The 19,506-nt window shown below is 34.5% G+C and overlaps 2 protein-coding genes across 2 annotated transcripts; both read left to right on the forward strand.

Moving 5' to 3' along the window:
* Nucleotides 1-2,890: 2,890 nt before the first annotated feature.
* On the forward strand, nucleotides 2,891-12,540 carry LOC144976471 (uncharacterized). Its single transcript, XM_078920763.1, has 2 exons — nucleotides 2,891-3,053; nucleotides 11,249-12,540. Exon 2 carries the CDS (start codon nucleotides 11,263-11,265, stop codon nucleotides 12,538-12,540), a length of 1,278 nt encoding a protein of 425 aa, XP_078776889.1. The 5' UTR covers nucleotides 2,891-3,053; nucleotides 11,249-11,262.
* A 103-nt stretch (nucleotides 12,541-12,643) lies between these two features.
* On the forward strand, nucleotides 12,644-14,674 carry LOC144976780 (uncharacterized). The gene has a single exon (XM_078921207.1). It carries the CDS (start codon nucleotides 12,909-12,911, stop codon nucleotides 14,553-14,555), a length of 1,647 nt encoding a protein of 548 aa, XP_078777333.1. The 5' UTR covers nucleotides 12,644-12,908; the 3' UTR covers nucleotides 14,556-14,674.
* The last annotated feature ends 4,832 nt before the right edge of the window (nucleotides 14,675-19,506 follow it).

Here is a 19,506-nt window from a genome sequence, read left to right on the forward strand (position 1 = left end):
TCGCATAAGAGACAATTCGAAAGCTCAGGAACGGTAGAGAGCGGTGGGGCTGCCTGAAACCAGGGATCATGAAAATACTTACGAAAAGGTGAAAATGAAAAGCTTCATATGGAAACAGTACAGACAATGGATATTTCGGGAACAAACCCTTTGTCAGGACAACAATGAACCAAATAAAATAAGCAACTCTCTACCACGCTACGCTAATGCTTCAGTCAACCTCCAACCACCAAAGAGTACAGACGCTACAATTTATACTCCATTTTAAATCTTAAACTTCGTGCACTATCAATAAATTAAGGAGACCTCCAAACTTGCCACCAAGAATTAAACCTGAGGCTTCTTTAATCCTTTCCTTACCAACCACAGAAAATCGTCACATTAATTACGTTTCAAAGAACATTTCACTGAATCAGATCTGTTTTGTACATCACAAAATAATAAGAAAACTTTTTGTTTTAGCTATAATATGATGTGAATTCACACTCCATTGAGTAAACACGATACAGGTTGTACTGCATTATATTTTATTTGTTTTCCACGATAATTTGGTTATTGTTGTACTGACGAAGGTTTGTACCCGAAACGTCCATTGTCTGTATTGTCTCCACCCGAAGCTTTTCCATTATCACTCTTTCGTTAGTATTTTCACGATCTCAGGCTTAAGGCGGCCCTCACCGCTCTCTACTTTTCCTTTGTTATAGCTATACGAACTTAAATGCTGTTTGAAAAGTCCGTCTTGCTGAACAAGTTATGTACATTCTGTGTAGTTATTGCTTTCGAGTTACAGTTTTTATCGGAAATAACCCTGAAAATAGTTTGTCATGAGAGAATAAAGTCTCAAGCATAAGACTCTTTGATAAGTTAGTTGGGGGTCATTTTCATCTATCGACATTGTAGTCCTTCAGGGCCCATAGACTCATGGACCGGAGTTTATTCCAGCTTTTATAACGTGAAACGGACAATAGCAATTGCTTGTTTCCCTTTCTATAGGACGATAGTCTATTGCAAAAGTACATTCTGACAGATCTAAGAGACCTAGCTACCCAATCACTGCTGGGTGGACGAGAGAGAGAGAGAGAGAGAGAGAGAGAGAGAGAGAGAGAGAGAGAGAGAGAGAGAGAGGAGAGGGAGAGAGAGAGGGAGAGAGAGAGAGAGAGAGAGAGAGAGAGAGAGAGAGAAGGGAGGGGGGGGGGGAGGGGTCAGAAAAAAAAATATCTCGAGTTCACAAAGGATCGACGTCGGATCCTTTGGGTGCGAAGTGAACGTTCTATCAACTGAGTTACATTTGACCCTTTTCTAAATAAGGCTAAAAAGAAGTTTCCTGGCCAAAACGGGGATAGGATGTTTTATTAGAGTAAAACAATGTGATTGATGGTGTTGGCAATTGGTGATGGGGAGTGAGCATGCAGTAAGAGAGTAATTCCATAATTCTACAAGTGGGCGGGGAATGCGAGTGCTCGTCTAGCAGTACTGTAGTCTAGCAGACCTAAGTGAGTGGGCGTGAGCAACACATCGTAAATCGCACGTGCGGTGAAGGCAAATACGACTTGTTCCCTCCCCTTTTCCCAAAATCATTCACCTGATGATATTATTAAATACAACTGCAATGGGGAAGGGGTGGGTGGGCTAGAAATATACAAGGATGGTGGGAGATGGCAATTGGGGGTAGGGGGGGGGGAGGGAGGGGAGGGAGGGGAGGGGGTTAAGGAGGAGCTTCCTCGTAGAAATCTGTTGTTCTGGCATCCATGCTACCTGCTACCTGCTCTTCGCACAGTAAGTGATATGCCGCGTGGATATGTGATTGTTGTTTTTGTTGAAGCACTGACTGGTGTTGGTATCTCATCATAACCTGTTGTGGATGGAACAACAAGATATGAAGTGAGTAGAAAAGTGCCAGAAGACAATAGAGAATAAAAAATTTTTTTTTTTTTTTTCGCGGCGGTGGTGGGGTTTGAACCTGCGACCTTATTGGTACGACAACTCCGCCTGGCAGGTGAGAGCGTGGCTCTACCGTGTGAGCTATCCACGAACACAAAAAATATTCGTTTCAAACCCAAAGTCATTTCTAGATCCCTCTCTCACCCACTTCTTGAGATCGCCGATTCGTTCGCCACCATCGCGAAGTAATTTTGACCAGCAGTTAAGCTTAATAGCCAATATTCTCATCACAAACATATAACATAGAAACGATTGAGACATTGAGTATGCTCCGGTGTATGGGGTGAATTTTTAATTCAGAAAAGTGAGTGGAGCAGGCACTTATGTTGGTAACAACAAGATATGAAGTGAGTAGAAAAGTGCCAGAAGACAATAGAGAATAAAAATTTTTTTTTTTTTTTTTTTTTTTTTTTTTTTTTTTTTTTTCGCGGCGGTGGTGGGGTTTGAACCTGCGACCTTATTGGTACGACAACTCCGCCTGGCAGGTGAGAGCGTGGCTCTACCGTGTGAGCTATCCACGAACACAAAAAATATTCGTTTCAAACCCAAAGTCATTTCTAGATCCCTCTCTCACCCACTTCTTGAGATCGCCGATTCGTTCGCCACCATCGCGAAGTAATTTTGACCAGCAGTTAAGCTTAATAGCCAATATTCTCATCACAAACATATAACATAGAAACGATTGAGACATTGAGTATGCTCCGGTGTATGGGGTGAATTTTTAATTCAGAAAAGTGAGTGGAGCAGGCACTTATGTTGGTAACAACAAGATATGAAGTGAGTAGAAAAGTGCCAGAAGACAATAGAGAATAATCGCAGGTTCAAACCCCACCACCGCCGCGAAAAAAAAAAAAAATTTTTTATTCTCTATTGTCTTCTGGCACTTTTCTACTCACTTCATATCTTGTTGTTACCAACATAAGTGCCTGCTCCACTCACTTTTTTGTGGATGGAACCCGATGTTCATGACAGCCAATTTTCAACTCCTTGGTTTATTTTCACGTCATTCAATCGCGATGCTAGAACAGATCAAGGTGTTTTTCGTGATTGAAAGTTCGATCTTCGACTAATGTTTATAGATTGTTATTCTTGTTAATGAGAAGGATTTAAAGGTTTGTGATAACGTTGTACTTTACAATTCGAATTACGTGAATATTTGACTTTAGTTCCCTGTGATAATAGTGTCGTTACTAAGAATTTTTTCAACAACAAAAATTAAAATTTATTTGTGTGTGTGTGTGTGTGTGTGTGTGTGTGTGTGTTTGTGTGTGTGCGCGCGCGAATTTATTGTTATTTCTCAGAAAAGAATTCCTAAAATCAAAGTCTTCATATTAACTTATATTTGTAAAATGGTTGGGGTTTATTGAATGCTCTTAAGGGGAGACAAGTATATTGTGGTAATGAGTAAAACAATATTGAGATTTGATGATTCGTCATTATGATAATCTCATTTACACATTGGATGTTGATTTTAGAAAAAGATTAGATTTTTGAGTCTTTGAAAATTTATTTTATCATGACTTCGTCTTTTCCAAAACATTTACTAAAAATCCAATTTGGATGAACTGGATTATAACCTATCAATGACAGTAAGTGAAATAAAAGTTTATGAGATTTGTTGAAAGATGTAATTCGTCTATAATGAAAAATAATCTAATTCAAAGGACTGTGACAATTTGGAATAATCTAAAGTTTGAAACTAAAATTCTAATTCAATTAATAGTTTTAAAAATGCCATTGATAAAGATCTTACCAACATTATATTTGATTTTGACGAATAATGCAACATGACATTGGATATTATTGTCTTTTGTATAACAATTATTTGAAACTCTCTAATGTACAAGTCGGACATGCCAAATGAATGTATATAAAGTAAATTATACTACGAATATTGAATATGACACATTTATGTATTAGAAATTTAACTCTCAATATAATCAATTAATTGACATTGTATATTACTTATATAATTGATAAATTGTATCTATGCATAAAAGTTACCCAGAGCATTTAAAGGTTTTTAGAACATATTAGCTCTTAAGCGATACGATACGATACGATATTCCTTGATTTAATTGTGTTATGATCAAGCGAACAATATTGTGTGACCACAACACCATAATAATAAGGATATTTTCCAAACATTTTCTCGCTCTCTCTGATGATGATCTCTTAAGTGTAGCATAAATATCGCGTAATAAATATTACGAGATGACTTCAAATAATATTTCTATTTCTTTAACTCTCCCCTTGCCAACTATAGGAAAATCGTCACATTCGTTACGATACAACCATCAATTATTTTTCTTCTTCAAATTTCTTTTGTACATCATAAAATTTAAAGTAAATGAACAGTGTGTTGTAGAGCATGTTTGACTAAAGAAATTATGTATCGGAAGAACTTAATGCTGTTATGTCTTAGTGATAAAAAATATATTTTTTGTGTTAGTTGGGTGTGAAGTTTTGGGGAAAATCCTGAATATGACTGGTAAGGAGAGAGTTGATTTGGATTAAACAATATTCGTGTTTTGTAGTGTTTGCTATCATTTATCATTATATTTTGTCTCCTGTGATCCAATCAAGTTGGCATCTGGAGGCGTGAAGTGTTTCAAATCTATACTAGTTTTAATAATCTGTGTGGCAGTTGGTTTAGATATTGACTAGCTTATATGCAGCTATGTGGTCTTGTTGTATGACACTTGCTTTCTGATCGGAAGGTCCTTGGTTTGAGTCTCGATCGGCGTATAGTTGAGTCCTTGGAAAAGGCTCTTTACTCAGATTCTCAGGTGTAAAATGAGTACCTGGCCGTTAACAGCGTAGTCTGTGTCAGAAAAAAGTGTAATATCGCCTAACTGGCGTCAAGTCTAGTCCTACATGTTAAGTGTTGCTGTTGGCCAGGGACCCCTTGTAAAGCCCTTTGAGCACGTTTAGTGAATATTGCGCTAAAAGCTCAATTTTTCAAATATTTATTCAATAACAAGTAAGATATTGGGGTAAAATGATGTTCGTGAACATTAAAAATAATAATTTAAAAAAGTCAGCTTTATATAGCGCAATATCTACTAAATGTGCTCAAAGCGCTTTACAAGGGGTCCCTGGTCAACAGCAACATTTAACATGTAGGACATGACGCCTGTTAGGTGATATTACAATTTTTCGGACAAAGACAACGCTGTAAACGGTCAGGTACTCATTTTACACCTGAGTACGGCGAGAGAATGTGAGTAAAGAGCCTTTTCCAAGGACTCAACTATGCGCCGAGCGCGAGGCTCGAACCCAGGACTATCCGATCCGAAAGTGAGTGTCATACCACTAGACTACATAGCCGCACGAACATTAAATGTCATGGACTCATCAAACTCAATCGAGCTTGAATTAAACTGAATTTATTTATTATTTCACAAATGGTAAGAGAATCAATGAATATTAACAATTTGAGCAAATCCATTCCTACCCCTGAGTTTGCCATTATTTTCCGTATTGCATAATTTATAGAACATTTTTAAAAAACTGGCGCATTTGAATTCGTAGAGAGCAATATCTGCTAAACATTCTCAAAGCGATTTCCAAGGGTTATGTGGTCTTGTGGTATGACACTCGGTTTCGGATCGGAAGGTCCTGGATTCGAGCCTCGCGTTCAGCGCATAGTTAATAGTTGAGTCCTTAGAAAAGGCTCTTTACTCACATTCTCTCACCGCACTCAGGTGTAAAATGAGTACCTGGCCGTTAACAGCGTTGTCTCTGTCCGAAAAAATGATAACATCGCCAAACAGGCGTCATGTCCTGTCCTAAATGTTAAATGTTGCTGTTGGCCAGACACCCCTTGTAAAGCGCTTTGAGCACATTAAGTGGATACTGCGTTATATAAATGCTCAATTTATTCAATTTAATTAATTCGCAGAGAGCAATATCTGCTAAACATTCACAAATCGATTTACAAGGGGTCCTATAGTAGAAAACGGTAGGGGCTGCCTGAAGCCTGTGATCGTGAAAATACTAACGAAAGAGTGAAAATGGAGAGGCTTCGTATAGGAACGATACAGACAATGGACGTTTCGGGTATAAACCCTTTGTCAGCACAACAATACACAAATTGACATGGTTGGACGTTTCGGGTACAAACCTACGTCAGCGCAACAATACACAAATTAACGTGGTTTACGTTAATTTGTGTATTGTTGTTCTGACGAAGGCTTTGTACCCGAAACGTCCATTGTCTGTATCGTTCCTATACGAAGCCTCTCCATTTTCACTTTTTTTTTACAAAGGGTCCTTAACCATCAGCAACACCTATTAATACATACACATGATGAGACACGACGCGTTTTACCATCTATTTTTCGGTCTTAGACAACACTGTTAACGGTCATGTAACCTAATTTACACCTAAGTACGGTGAGAGAATGATAGTGAAGAGCGTTTTCAATGACTATAACTATGCACCGTTCAGAGCAAGACTCGAATCTCGGACATTCCAGTCCAAAGACGATCAGCAAGACAACATATCCAAATATATATGAAGCTGTATCTATGTCCAGGTTTTAAATAAATGTCTTTACAGTGATTTCCCAAGTGTGAATGATTAGTAACTAGCATCTGCTGGGTAACAATTAATTGCTTTTTTTTAAATTTAAAGATATGCCCTTCCGTCACGACATCATAAGATATCGTCGCCTAGGTATTCCACGAAGGATTATAGATAATTCATCAAACAAGATGTCTGATGTCAACAGTATTAACCCATGTTGTCCAAGTGAGCAAACTTGGGGTTAATAATCATGCTCAAGGAAAAAAAAAACGGTAGCACCTGAAGCGGGGCTCGAACCCAGGACCTTCCGGGTCAAAGTACATTGTCTTTACGACTCAGCAATTCATTTTTTAAGCTCTGGAGAAATATATATTAATAATAATTGTAATATATCAATAATAATAATAATAATAATAATAATAATAATAATAATAATAATAATAATAATAATAATAATAATAATATTATGTCCTTTACCAACCCTTGCTTATACACCGTTATCTTACTTTAGTTTATTATAATTGAAGGAAATGGAAGAGTGTTAGTTAAACTTACTGTGTTATGAAAACTATGTGATATATGGGACCCATCGTTTCAACACAGTATAATGGCGAGGTAGCTTACAGATAAAAAAAATTGGAATAATGCGTTTTTAAAAACATGAAGTTTGGTCCAAGTTATTTTGTTTTATTGAAGAGATTGAAGATAATTTCTTTAATCTACAAAAATTAAAATTCAGCGTTTCTTATACTTTACCTTCTATATCCCTATTTGACATTAATTGGTTAACCACTACGTGATTCCGTTTTGACGCGATTGGTAACATATTATAGACACAAGACTAAAGTAAATACGTTGTCATGAAGCTCACTCAATATGCAATGCACAATAAATTATTTATAAAAGGATACAATATAAATGTGAAAAGTATTAAACAAAAATGAATATACCAGCTTCAAAAAAGAATAAAATATCAAACACGAAACGTTTGAGGCTCAAAACCCTTCTTCAGCCAACAACAAAAACAATAAAAGCATAAATGCACTATATAAAAACCAGATAGACCGCAGAGAAAATTTTAGTTTCTCTGCCGTATACATCTTGTCTTAAAGCAATGTATTTATGTTTTTTTTTAAATTTTTGTTGTTGGTTGAAAAAGAGTTTTGGGTCCGAAACGTTTCGTGTTTGATATTTTATTCTTTTTTTTTTTGTTTTGGAAGCTGTCATACTCATGTTTGTTTATTACGGTTTTTACAACTCCCAGTTTCTAACAGCTTAGTATCACTCAGCCTAAATGTGAATATTTTTGGTAAGATAGATGTTTGAGAGGTTTAATATAATAATGTTTCTTTGTCAAATAGGCACGTGACCTACTCACCTTCTCTTCTCCCTTCTCGTTTTATAGCAGCCTTTTTTTTTTTACGGAGGCTCACTCTACATTAATTTGAAATCCATATGATTACAAGAAAAAAAAAAAACCAAAACAAAAACAAAAAAAAAAAAAAACCCAAAAAAACAAAAAAACAAACAAAAACAAACAAACAAACAAACAGAAACTAAAAAAAAAACAAAAAAAAAAAAACAAAGCAAAAACAAAAAACAAACAACGAAAAAAAAAAAACAACAAAAAAACAAAAAGGTTTTTCATTTTCACTGACGTTAATAATCACAAAAGGAAACAATTCTCTTAAACATGTGGAGGCTATTGATTCTGTAGCGTCGGGTGCAGGGTGTTCCAGAATCTTTGTATTGTATAATGATAATGATGATGATGATGATGATAATAATAATAATAATAATAATATAATAATAATAATAATAATAATAATAATAATGATAATAATAATAATAATGATTATAATAATATTCATAATAATAATATAATAATAATAATAATAATAATAATAATAATAATAATAATATAATATATAATAATAATAATAAAATAATAATAATAATAATAATAATAATAATAATAATAATAATAATAATAATAATAATAATAATAATAATAATAATAATAATAATAATAATAATAACATAAGATAACATATGGTATAAGACGACTTAGGATAAAATCCCTTGAATGCCCTTAATATTAATATTGATGCTAGAAATCTATTGATTGAAAGATTACAATAACGATACACATCTTAAATGTACTCATGTATGTGTGATGAACAAACACCTTTAACCGTGACATGCACATTCACACACACACACACACACACACACACACACACACTCATGCATCCATACTAATATGATAGCAATGCATGATATTTTCATACCAGATTGAAAGCCATGTCAACAGAAGTGCAAACAAGTAGATAGTCGTCATATATAAATGTCCCATCAAATAATTCCCTGTCTTCTAACACCTTGAAATAATCCATAAATTTTGCATTCTTTATTTTAAATTTCAAATTGTTCCATTTCTGGACATTACGAATACCGAACCAGTTTTGTCTTATGTTTGTTTTACATCCAGTGACATAAATCTTAAACTTGTCCCCTCTAGTAAAAGTAATATTAGAATATTTTTAAAAAATCAGAAAAGTCTGTCTTATCCAGATCATGTAGTAATCTATAAACCTGAATTAAATCTCCACGAATTCTTCTATAGTTAAAACTTGGTAAATCAAGAAATTCTAACCTTTCCTTATAACATAAATACTGTATGGCATAAATCCTTTTGGTAGCTCTCCTCTGTACACTTTCAATACTAATAGGTTGTCTTTTATATAATGGGCTCCAGATGCAATTTCCACATTCCAGAATTGGTCGAATGAGCGATTTATACAAATACAAAAATATGGTTTTATTAAGTCTTATAAACATTCTATCTATGAATTATTCCCATCATTCTGTTTGCACGGGTTACACAATTATCAATATGTACATCAAAATTCAAAAATGAATCAAAAGTAACTCCCACATCCTTTTCATAAGGCGCAACAGAGAGTAAATTTGACATAGTAGTAACGATAAAATAATTATGACATGGATAATTTCTTCCTATATGTCGATCTAATAATTTAGATTTCGCAACATTAAAATCCAAAATGCCATGTTGAAGACCATTTGAAAAGTGAAAAGATATTATTTTGCATAATAATAATAATAATATTAATAATAATAATAATAATAATAATAATAATAATAATAATAATGATAATAATAATAATAATAATAATAATAGTAACAATAATAATAATAATATAATAATAATAATAATAATAATAATATAATAATAATAATAATAACAATAATAATAATAGTAATAATAACAACAAGAACAATAATAATAATAATAATAATAATAATAATAATAATAATAATAATAATAATAATATAATAATAATAATAATAATAATAATAATAATAATAATGATAATAATAATATTAATATGATAATATGATAGTAATGATGATAATAATAATTTTGATAAAAATAATGTTTATGACAGTAATAATAACAATAATAATTACTATGATGATGATGATGATGATGATGATGATGATGATGATAATGATGATGATGATGATGGTGATGATGTGGTGATGATGATGATGACGACGACGATGACAAGCAAAAGCATCTGAAATAAACAGATGTAAACGCCAAACAAAAGCAGCACTATTCAATGACGTAATGTATCTATTTATTCCTTCATAAAAAAAACACATGATAGATCCAAAGATAATATCCTCTTAAATGATGATAGAAAATCTCCTGCTCATATAACAAATAAATAGTTGTTAAAGAATTATAAAACAGGAAAATTTGCAACGGGTGAATAAATCAAACGTTATTATAATATAGTCTATTTATCATTTTATTATCATATTCCACACATACATTCTTTACATATGTAATGAAGAATACACTATTATGAATTTATAATCGGATGGTTAATATTTTATCTAATGTTTTTGGGTGTAAATTGTCGTTATAATTAGCACACTCGCTACCTAATCTTAGATGTCAGTTCAATCCGATAAATGTAGTAAATAATAAAATCTGGGCTTTTATGCTGCGCTATTTCAACTTAACCCTCTCCTTACCATCCATAGAAAAATCGTCACTGTCGTTAAGATGCAATCAACAATTTTCTCGTTCTGATATCCTTTGTACATCACAAGTATAAAGAAAATACTTTGCTATAGCGATAAAAATTAGACACTGGACAATATTATGTATAGAATGTGAGTGTTTCTTTTTCTGTTTGAGTAGAAAAAAAAAATATTTTTGTGGTGAGTGAGTGTGAAGTTTCAGAAAAATATTCTGAAAATGACTGGTAAGGAGAGAGTGAATGTAGTCAAAGCGCTTGACATGGGGTCCAAACTCAACAGAAACACTTAACATAACACTGGAGAGAAAAAAATAAAGTTAGTAGATGTGACTCATATAATAATAAGGGAACAACACACTTATATATGAGTCACATCTACTCACTTTATTTTTTTCTCTCCATTTTACTGGCTCATTTAGGCACCTCTAGCTTTGGTTTAACATAACACTGGACCTGCGGTCAGGCGCTATTACATTTTTTTTTTTTTGCACGGAGACAGTTACTCATTTTACACATGAGTGGAAGAATGTGAGTGAAGTGTCTACTCCGATGACTCGACTTTGCACCATCCACAGCGGCGGGACTCCAAACGTGGATTTACGGGTATTGAGAGAAGAATTGTATCACAAAATCATAAAGCCGTAAGTGTACTAACAAGCTTATCGAGACTCATCTCATGATAATATGTTATTTTCCACAGAAATAAGAATCGCCATGCTGACTGTGATAGGCGCCCAGCACCTCAATCCACGTCTTCTCTCACTCGTCGATCAAAATCACCATTGCTCCCCTCAAGCAGGGCCCATTCCTGGGCTCCCACGTCTTCTACTTCCAGGAGCACCCTATCCATCTAGAAACCGAGTCCCACTACCTCATTTCCCCGTCACCAGTGTTACCCATTCTACTTTTCAATCTCAAATCCAATTCGCTAACCTTCAGTCGAGAATGCATTCGTTTCCTAGCTTACATCGACTGCAACACACAACAGCTGCAGCTGGGCTCAACATCATTTCTCCCCTTTGCCCGTCAACGTCTTTTCCAAATTTGTCACCAATTTTGAACCATTTCCCGACCGTCACCCAAAACGAGAATTTTTCAAATTCACTTTCTTTGTCATCATCCAAACATTTGAAAAATGATGTGAACTTACAAGGCGGCATAAAGACCTCTAGCGATATTACAAACAGCGAGAGGAACAACTGCAGAAACTTTTATTCGAATGTCAAATTCGACGATGACAGAAACAGAAATTTCACAAAGCTTAAGAGGAAAAAAGATCTCAACTTTGCTAACAGCAGCAGCCAAAATCGAATTGGTATAAAAACATCCACTTGTAAAGATAATATTGTGGTCAGTGACAATTGTACCAGTGAAAATACTCTGAGCAAGAAATATGAAACAAATCTTAACTTAGTAGATAAGCGGAAAATATCATCTGTTGCAAGTGTTAGTCAGCAGACAAAATCAGATAATAAATCAATCGTAAATCAGTTGGACAGTTTAAACTTGTTGCTGGTGGAAAACAGTGCAATAGATCAAAAACATGAAATCAGTTGTGAAAATGCCAATAGTGGCCATAATGAGGGTAATGTTGATTTAACACTTGATGAGAAAAATGTAAGTTTAAAAAATAAAGAACAGAACACAAAATGTGATGATTTTGAATACCATATTAAAAAGCGTAAAGTTTCTGAAGAAGAAATGAATGGTGATGTTATCGCAAATGTGAAGATGTTAAAAACCAATCAAAAACATGAATTAAATCGTGCGGACAACCTACGCCATAGCATAGCGGCCATCTTGGACATGAACAAGGAGAAAGATGACAGCGCTGACATTACTTTAATAAAAGACATGGAAGAAATCTCATGTGAAAAACTTTCAGATAGTTGTGATAAATATTCTGACAAAGGAAGTATTAATTGTTGTCCTAAAAGTAGACGTGACCAAAATAATGAGCATTATATTATTAATAATAATAATAATAATTAATAATAATAATAAATAATAATAATAATAATAATAATAATAATAATAATAATAATAATAATGAGTGTTGTAGTCGGTTTTATCAAGAAACTGTTGAAGACTGCAATGATAATAGTTGTCAATGTGATACTAATAATGAAGCAGAATCTTTTAAAGACGAAACAAATACAGTGTTAAAAACAATTAGAATCCCGCTTATTTCCGCTTCAAATATTGATTCGATAAATGAAATCAGTGATCATGAAGATACTTGTGAGGCATTTGTATTGAATGATAACGATCAATACCAGGAAGAAATAGACGTTGATGATATCCATCCAGATAATGATATAGAGTCGACTCGTATCGCCGATAAGCTGTTATCTAACACCATGTGTCTGAAATACGATAAGTCTAACAATAATATTTCTGAAGACTTCAAAAATTCACATTTAATTGGCAGACAAGACAACGAAAATATTGAATCCCACCTGAAAAAGCTTGAAAATATGGTGGTGAATAACCACTCAGATCACTTCAACAAAGATGGATTTTTCAATGCCAAATTACAAATTCTTCAGTCTCCTGATTTTCCGTTGGGAGAGAATGTGGATGAAAACACAGAACTAGAGACTGCCGACGTTAATCAAGATATTACGCCATGCATCTCTGCAAACGAGTCGTTGCTAAAAAATTCGACATTGTCAAATGATGATGATACTAGTTCAAAATCACGTACTGGCTTGTTTCAACCTTATATTGAACAACAAGAAAAGACACAGCAAATACAAGAACAAGAGCAACGACAACAGCAGCAGCAGCAACAACAACAACAACAACAACAACAACAACAACAACAACAGAAGCAGCATCACGATGGCCAATTAATAAAGAGTTCTTCGACGTACATCACTTCTCCCATTAGTTTCAATTTTCAATCAAACTTTGAAAATGAATCTCATATTGGAATCGCTCAACGAGAGGATCATTCACGTTATTCTACGCACATAACATACACAAACCCCCAGTGCTCACTGCATCAACAGCAACAACATAATACAAGCGAACAAAACAAATCCAACAAAAGTGCCTTCAAACCAATCACAAAACCAGCTACCCCACTACAACACGTCAGTCAATTACCATTCCTCCAAAACGCACTTGATCAAAAAGTTATGCTGCCAAGGCAGCCAGTGGTTAACAGCGTCTTCCACCTGAACAAAATACAGCCTCATTATTCTCATGTCCAAATCAACGACCTTCGAGAAGACAATAATGCAATTCTCTCCCAGCCTCTCCCAAACGCTTCTCATCAATATCAACTAGACGCGATATCTCTACTTCGAGACCATACATCCGTTCACTTTCCAACCCTCGAACAACCGTCAATACTCAAGAACGCAACGGTTCTCCCAACAATATTCAAAAACCAAACCCCAACTGCAATGAACACATTGATACATTTGGTGCAACAACGATACTACACAAATCCTGTTCTGAAAAATAACAACACCAATGGAAGTTTACCAGCTACTTCTCCAATTCCAGCAGCAATGGCATCTTCCAAAAAAATGTCCAACGCTACTAATGTTGCTCCCAGATATCATTGCGAATCTTGTAACAAAACGTATTCCACATTCGGAGGATTGTCCAAACACAGGCAGTTCCATTGTCTTCAACACGTGAAAAAAGACTTTGGTTGTAAATTCTGCACCAAATCATATTCGTCTCTTGGTGCTCTCAAGATGCACATTCGAACTCACACTCTTCCTTGCAAATGTCACGTATGCGGCAAGGCATTCTCAAGGCCATGGCTGCTTCAAGGTCACGTGCGGACACATACCGGTGAAAAGCCTTTTCAATGCAATCAGTGTGGCAGAGCGTTTGCTGACAGGTCCAATCTGCGAGCACATCTTCAGACACACGCAGAAATTAAAAAGTACGCATGCGTCAAGTGTGGGAAGACTTTTTCACGAATGTCTCTTTTAAATAAACATTCTGATGGAAGCTGTCCCGCAAACGTAATGACTTGTATTTAGGCCATGGAGATGTGAACGTTGTGATGTTTATCTAACGGATAGTAACAATGATAAGAATGTTGATTTTTAAACATCCAAATGCTCTTATATGATGTCCATTTAGGGTGGCCGGTTGCAACCTGCTGTCTTGTTGTATTAAACTTTTTGCAACTTAATTAATGTATAAGAAAGAAGACTAAATTTAAGGTGAAAAGTAAAGTAGGAAGGAAATATGGTTTGTTTCATAGGTAATTTGTTATGAATAAGAAAAATGGTCCTGTCAATATTTGTATTTATTTTGTTAACTACTCGTAAGTACAAAGTTTAATTTTTATTATAATATGATCTCTGTGAAAAATGTTCCACACTCTAAATTAGATTGTGCGGCTATGTGGTCTAGTGGTATGAGACGCTTTCGGATCGGAAGGTCCTGGGTTCGAGCTTCGCGCTCGGCGCATAGTTAAGTCCTTGGAAAAGGCTCTATACTCACATTCTCTCACCGTACTCAGGTGTAAAATGAGTACCAGTCCGTTGACAGCGTTGTCTTTTTCCGAAAAATTGTAATATCGCCTAACAGGCGCCATGTCCCGTCCTACATATTAAATGTTGCTGTTAACCAGAGAGCCCTTGTAAAGCGCTTTGAGCATATTTAGTGGATATTGCGCTATATAAAGCTCAATTTTAAGATATTTTTTTTAGATTAACATTCTGTGGGATGCACTGACTGCTCGAAAGTAGTTTGTTCAATTCAATGTGATAAATTTTAGGCTTACTTGTTTACGATTATAACAACCATACAATGGTTGATTGAATCCCTGAAAGTATAAACAACAATGTGTTTTGTGGTGCCACGAAGTCAGACAAAATATCTGACCCATCGTTTCATAACGGTATTATGTCGTGGAATGAACAGGCTGATAAGAAAATCAAATTAACTTTTATCTGATAAAAAGGATGAAATCGCAGTTTTTAGCACTTTTAGATACAAATTCATTTTCCTCAATAAAAATTCAACACTCAGCCAAAGTGTGATATTTTTTAAACTATCGATTCAATTATCGGCATCTTAATGATCCCAACATAATAGCTAGTTAACGAAATCGGCGCTGAGTGACTAACGACTAGCAAGAAAGCACCGGTTTGTCCTCTTACGCCACCAACAACTACTATTAATACTACTACTACTACTACTACTACTACTACTACTACTACTACTACTACTACTGCTGCTACTACTACTACTACTACTACTACTACTACTGCTACTACTCTACTACTACTACTACTACTACTACTACTACTAACTACTACTACTTATACTACTACTACTACTACTACTACTACTATACTATACTACTACTATCTACTATACTACTTACTACTACTATAACTACTACTACTACTACTACTACTATACTACTACTTACTACTATACTACTACTACTACTACTACTACTACTACTACTACTACTACTACTACTACTACTATCTACTACTATTACTACTACTACTACTACTATACTACTACTACTACTACTACCTACTACTACTACTACTACTACTACCTACTTCTACTACTAGTGGTTACGTAACAGATCCGGGCTTTCTTGCTCGTCGTTCGTCGCTCGACGTCGATTTCGTTAACTTGCTAATACCTTTTTGCGACGATGGGTTACAAATGAATATCTACACCCCCTTTAATTTTGACTTGAATTTCACCAACTACCATTGAAAAGGATTTTGTAACCAAAAAAAAAAAAAATAAATAAAATAAAATATATATATATATATATATATATATATATATATATATATATATATATTATATATATATATTACAATGCAAATGTTTCTGCGTGAGGGTCAAAGAAATAGATAATAAAATAGGAGACACATTATGTTGTGGATGTTTCGAGTTTCCCCTTTGTCAAGAAAACACGATGAGACAGACACTTAAGACAATTGAGAGATGAGAGGATGACTGTTAATAAGGCGAAAAAAACAACAATGGTGGAACGGGAAATAACTGCATTATGAACAGCATTTGTATTAAATCGTTGCTTCTGGATGGGGTCTTTGACCTCCCATCATGGTGGGCAGGAAGTCACGCTGTGTCTTCTATCCCCTATATTAGCTGTTTTTCCGAGTTGCTTTCTGTCTTTGTCTTGGAATGGGGTTACTTGGTTTTGTCTTAGCCCTGACCAGACTCCTTGACTGGGAGAGGAACTGCCAAATGTATAGTTATAGTTTTGGGAGATGACATTCCTTTCCTTGTAAATCATCTGTTATTTTATTGTTGTATTAAAATACAATGGATTGTAAACATTTGAGTGTATTTCTCTTAGTGGGGATAATTTGTGGATGAGACTTTTAGGTAATGTCAGACTAAGTACATTGATAATGTGTTCTTGTAATCTACATCTGTTCCCTATTTGAACCCGTCCCTTTGTCTTACTTTTTCTCTTATGCTTTGAATTGTAAAACTAGACCTTTTTTCTTCTTATTTTTTCTTTTTCTTCTTATTTTTTTCATTATTTTCATCCTTTTACTGGCACTGAATTGATCAGCCATTTGACTCTCCCAGGCATTCGTACAAAGGTGGGAACAAGGTCCTTTTCTCATTTTGGTCCGTCTGTATGGAACACCATTCCACAGAGAATCCGAGATTCCAAACCATTGTCTGTTTTCAAGAAATCCTTGAAAACATTTCTTTTTTGATGTCATGCACTTTAAATATTGTTTTGTGTTGATGTAATTTAAAGCGCCAAGAGCCTCATTGTTGAGGATATCGTGCGCTCTATAAGAGTCTATTATCATTATGATTCTTCTTCTTCTTCTTCTTCTTCTTCTTCTTCTTCTTCTTCTTCTTCTTCTTCTTCTTATTATTATATTATTATTATCATTATTATTATATTATTATTATCATTATTATTATCATTATTATTATCATATTATTATTATTATTATTATATTATTATTATTATTATTATTATTATTATTATTATTATTATTATTATTATCATTATCATTATTATTATTATTATTATTATTATTATTATTATTATTATTATTATTTTATTATTATCATTATCATTATTATTATTGTTATTATTATTATTATTATTATCATTATTATTATTATTATTATTATTATTATTATTATTATTATCATTATCATTATCATTATTATTATTATTATTATTATTATTATTATTATTATTATTATTATTATTATTATCATTATCATTATCATTATTATTATTATTATTATTATTATTATTATTATTATTATTATCATTATCATTATTATTATTATTATTATTATTATTATTATTATTATTATTATTATTATTATTATTATTATCTAAAAGCGCCGTAAAACCCTTAAAAACACACATAAAACACACAAATTGTAGCTTCTATTCCATACCATTGTTGTCAATTATTTTTTAGAGCTTCATGCAGCATCATTTGCATCGCCGCTAATACTTTTACATATGTTACCCGTCGTCTCAAAACAGTATAATGCCAGGATGAACAAGACAAATAAACTTGAATTTACAACGAAAATGTTACGAAATACGAACTTTGGCTTTTTTTCATTGTAATAAGTTGTATTTATCCTTCGAGATTAAAAAAAAGTATACTTAATAACCTTTTGGCCCATGTAACCGGAGTTTATCCCGGTTTCCGTAGCGTGAAACGGTCCATAGCTATTGCTTGCTACCCTTTGGATAGGACGCTAGTCTATCCCAAAGCACTTTCCACCAGATCTAATAGACCCAGATACCCAATCACTGCAGTGTGTATAGGGGGAGTCAGAAAAAAATCTCGACTGCACCCGGGATCGATCTCGGTCTCTTTGCATGTGAAGCGAGTGCTCTACCAACCGAGCTATCGGGCCCTGCAAAGATAAAGAATAGAAATTAAACTCAAGTTTCATATGTGTGGTTATAAATTTATTTTCCCTCATCCCGACATAATTCCGCTTTGAGACTGTGGATCACATATTTTTTCCACGGGGATAACGCTGTTACTAGCCAGGTACTCATTTTTTAAAAATCGAGCTTTTATATAAAGCAATATCCACTAAACGTGCCCAAAGCGCCTTACAGGGGGGCTCTGGTCAACAGCAACATTTAACATTTAGGACGGGACATGACGCCTGTTAGATGATATACACACTTTTTTTCCGAAGAGAGACAATGCTGATAACGGCCAGGTACTCATTTTACATCTGAATAGGGTGAGAGAATGTGAATAAAGAGCCTTTTGCAAGGACTCAACTATGCGCAGAGCGAGGCGAACCCAGGACCTTCCGATCCGATAGCGAGTGTTATACCACAAGACCACATAGCCGCCATTTCACAATTAGTATGGTGATAGAATGTGAGCAAATTAATATCTTTTTCAAAGTACTCAACTCTGTACAATCCACTACCGGACTTGAACTAAGGACCATCAAGTCCCGAGGCGAGTGTCATATCACAAAGAGCACAAAGCTGTAAAAAGGAGTCATCCACGATGCCTACAAGATAAACCAAGAAGCATCTAACAATCCTTGGTCAATAAGCGATTTTGAAGAAAGCTCTGGTGCAAGAGAGCAATTAAATATTGTAAGAAAAGGTGCGCGCAATACACTAGGGGTCCCGATAGTTCAGTTGGTAGAGCACTCGCGTCACATGCAAATGGACCGAGATCATTGTCTACTGATAGTACTGGTCTGCTCACAGCCAAAGCTCGATACATTCTACGGGGCCTTTCGTTTTTTTTCTCTATATAACAGTACCCCTGTCGTCAGGCTGTAATGATATGCAGATGTCGGTGACAATCAAAGGCATTCCTTTCTCGTCTTTCCCCCAACCGTTTCCCCATCGGGTGGGGAAGTGATGTCACTTTTACGTCATCAAAGAAATTCCTTAACTGACCGGCTCACCAGTAAGACGACCGTTCTCCCGACTATTCTGTCTTT

Source organism: Berghia stephanieae, chromosome 7 (genome assembly GCF_034508935.2).
Source record: "Berghia stephanieae isolate SIO BIC M18660-M18661 chromosome 7, UCSD_Bste_1.3, whole genome shotgun sequence".
NCBI classification, from domain to species: Eukaryota; Metazoa; Mollusca; class Gastropoda; order Nudibranchia; family Aeolidiidae; genus Berghia; species Berghia stephanieae.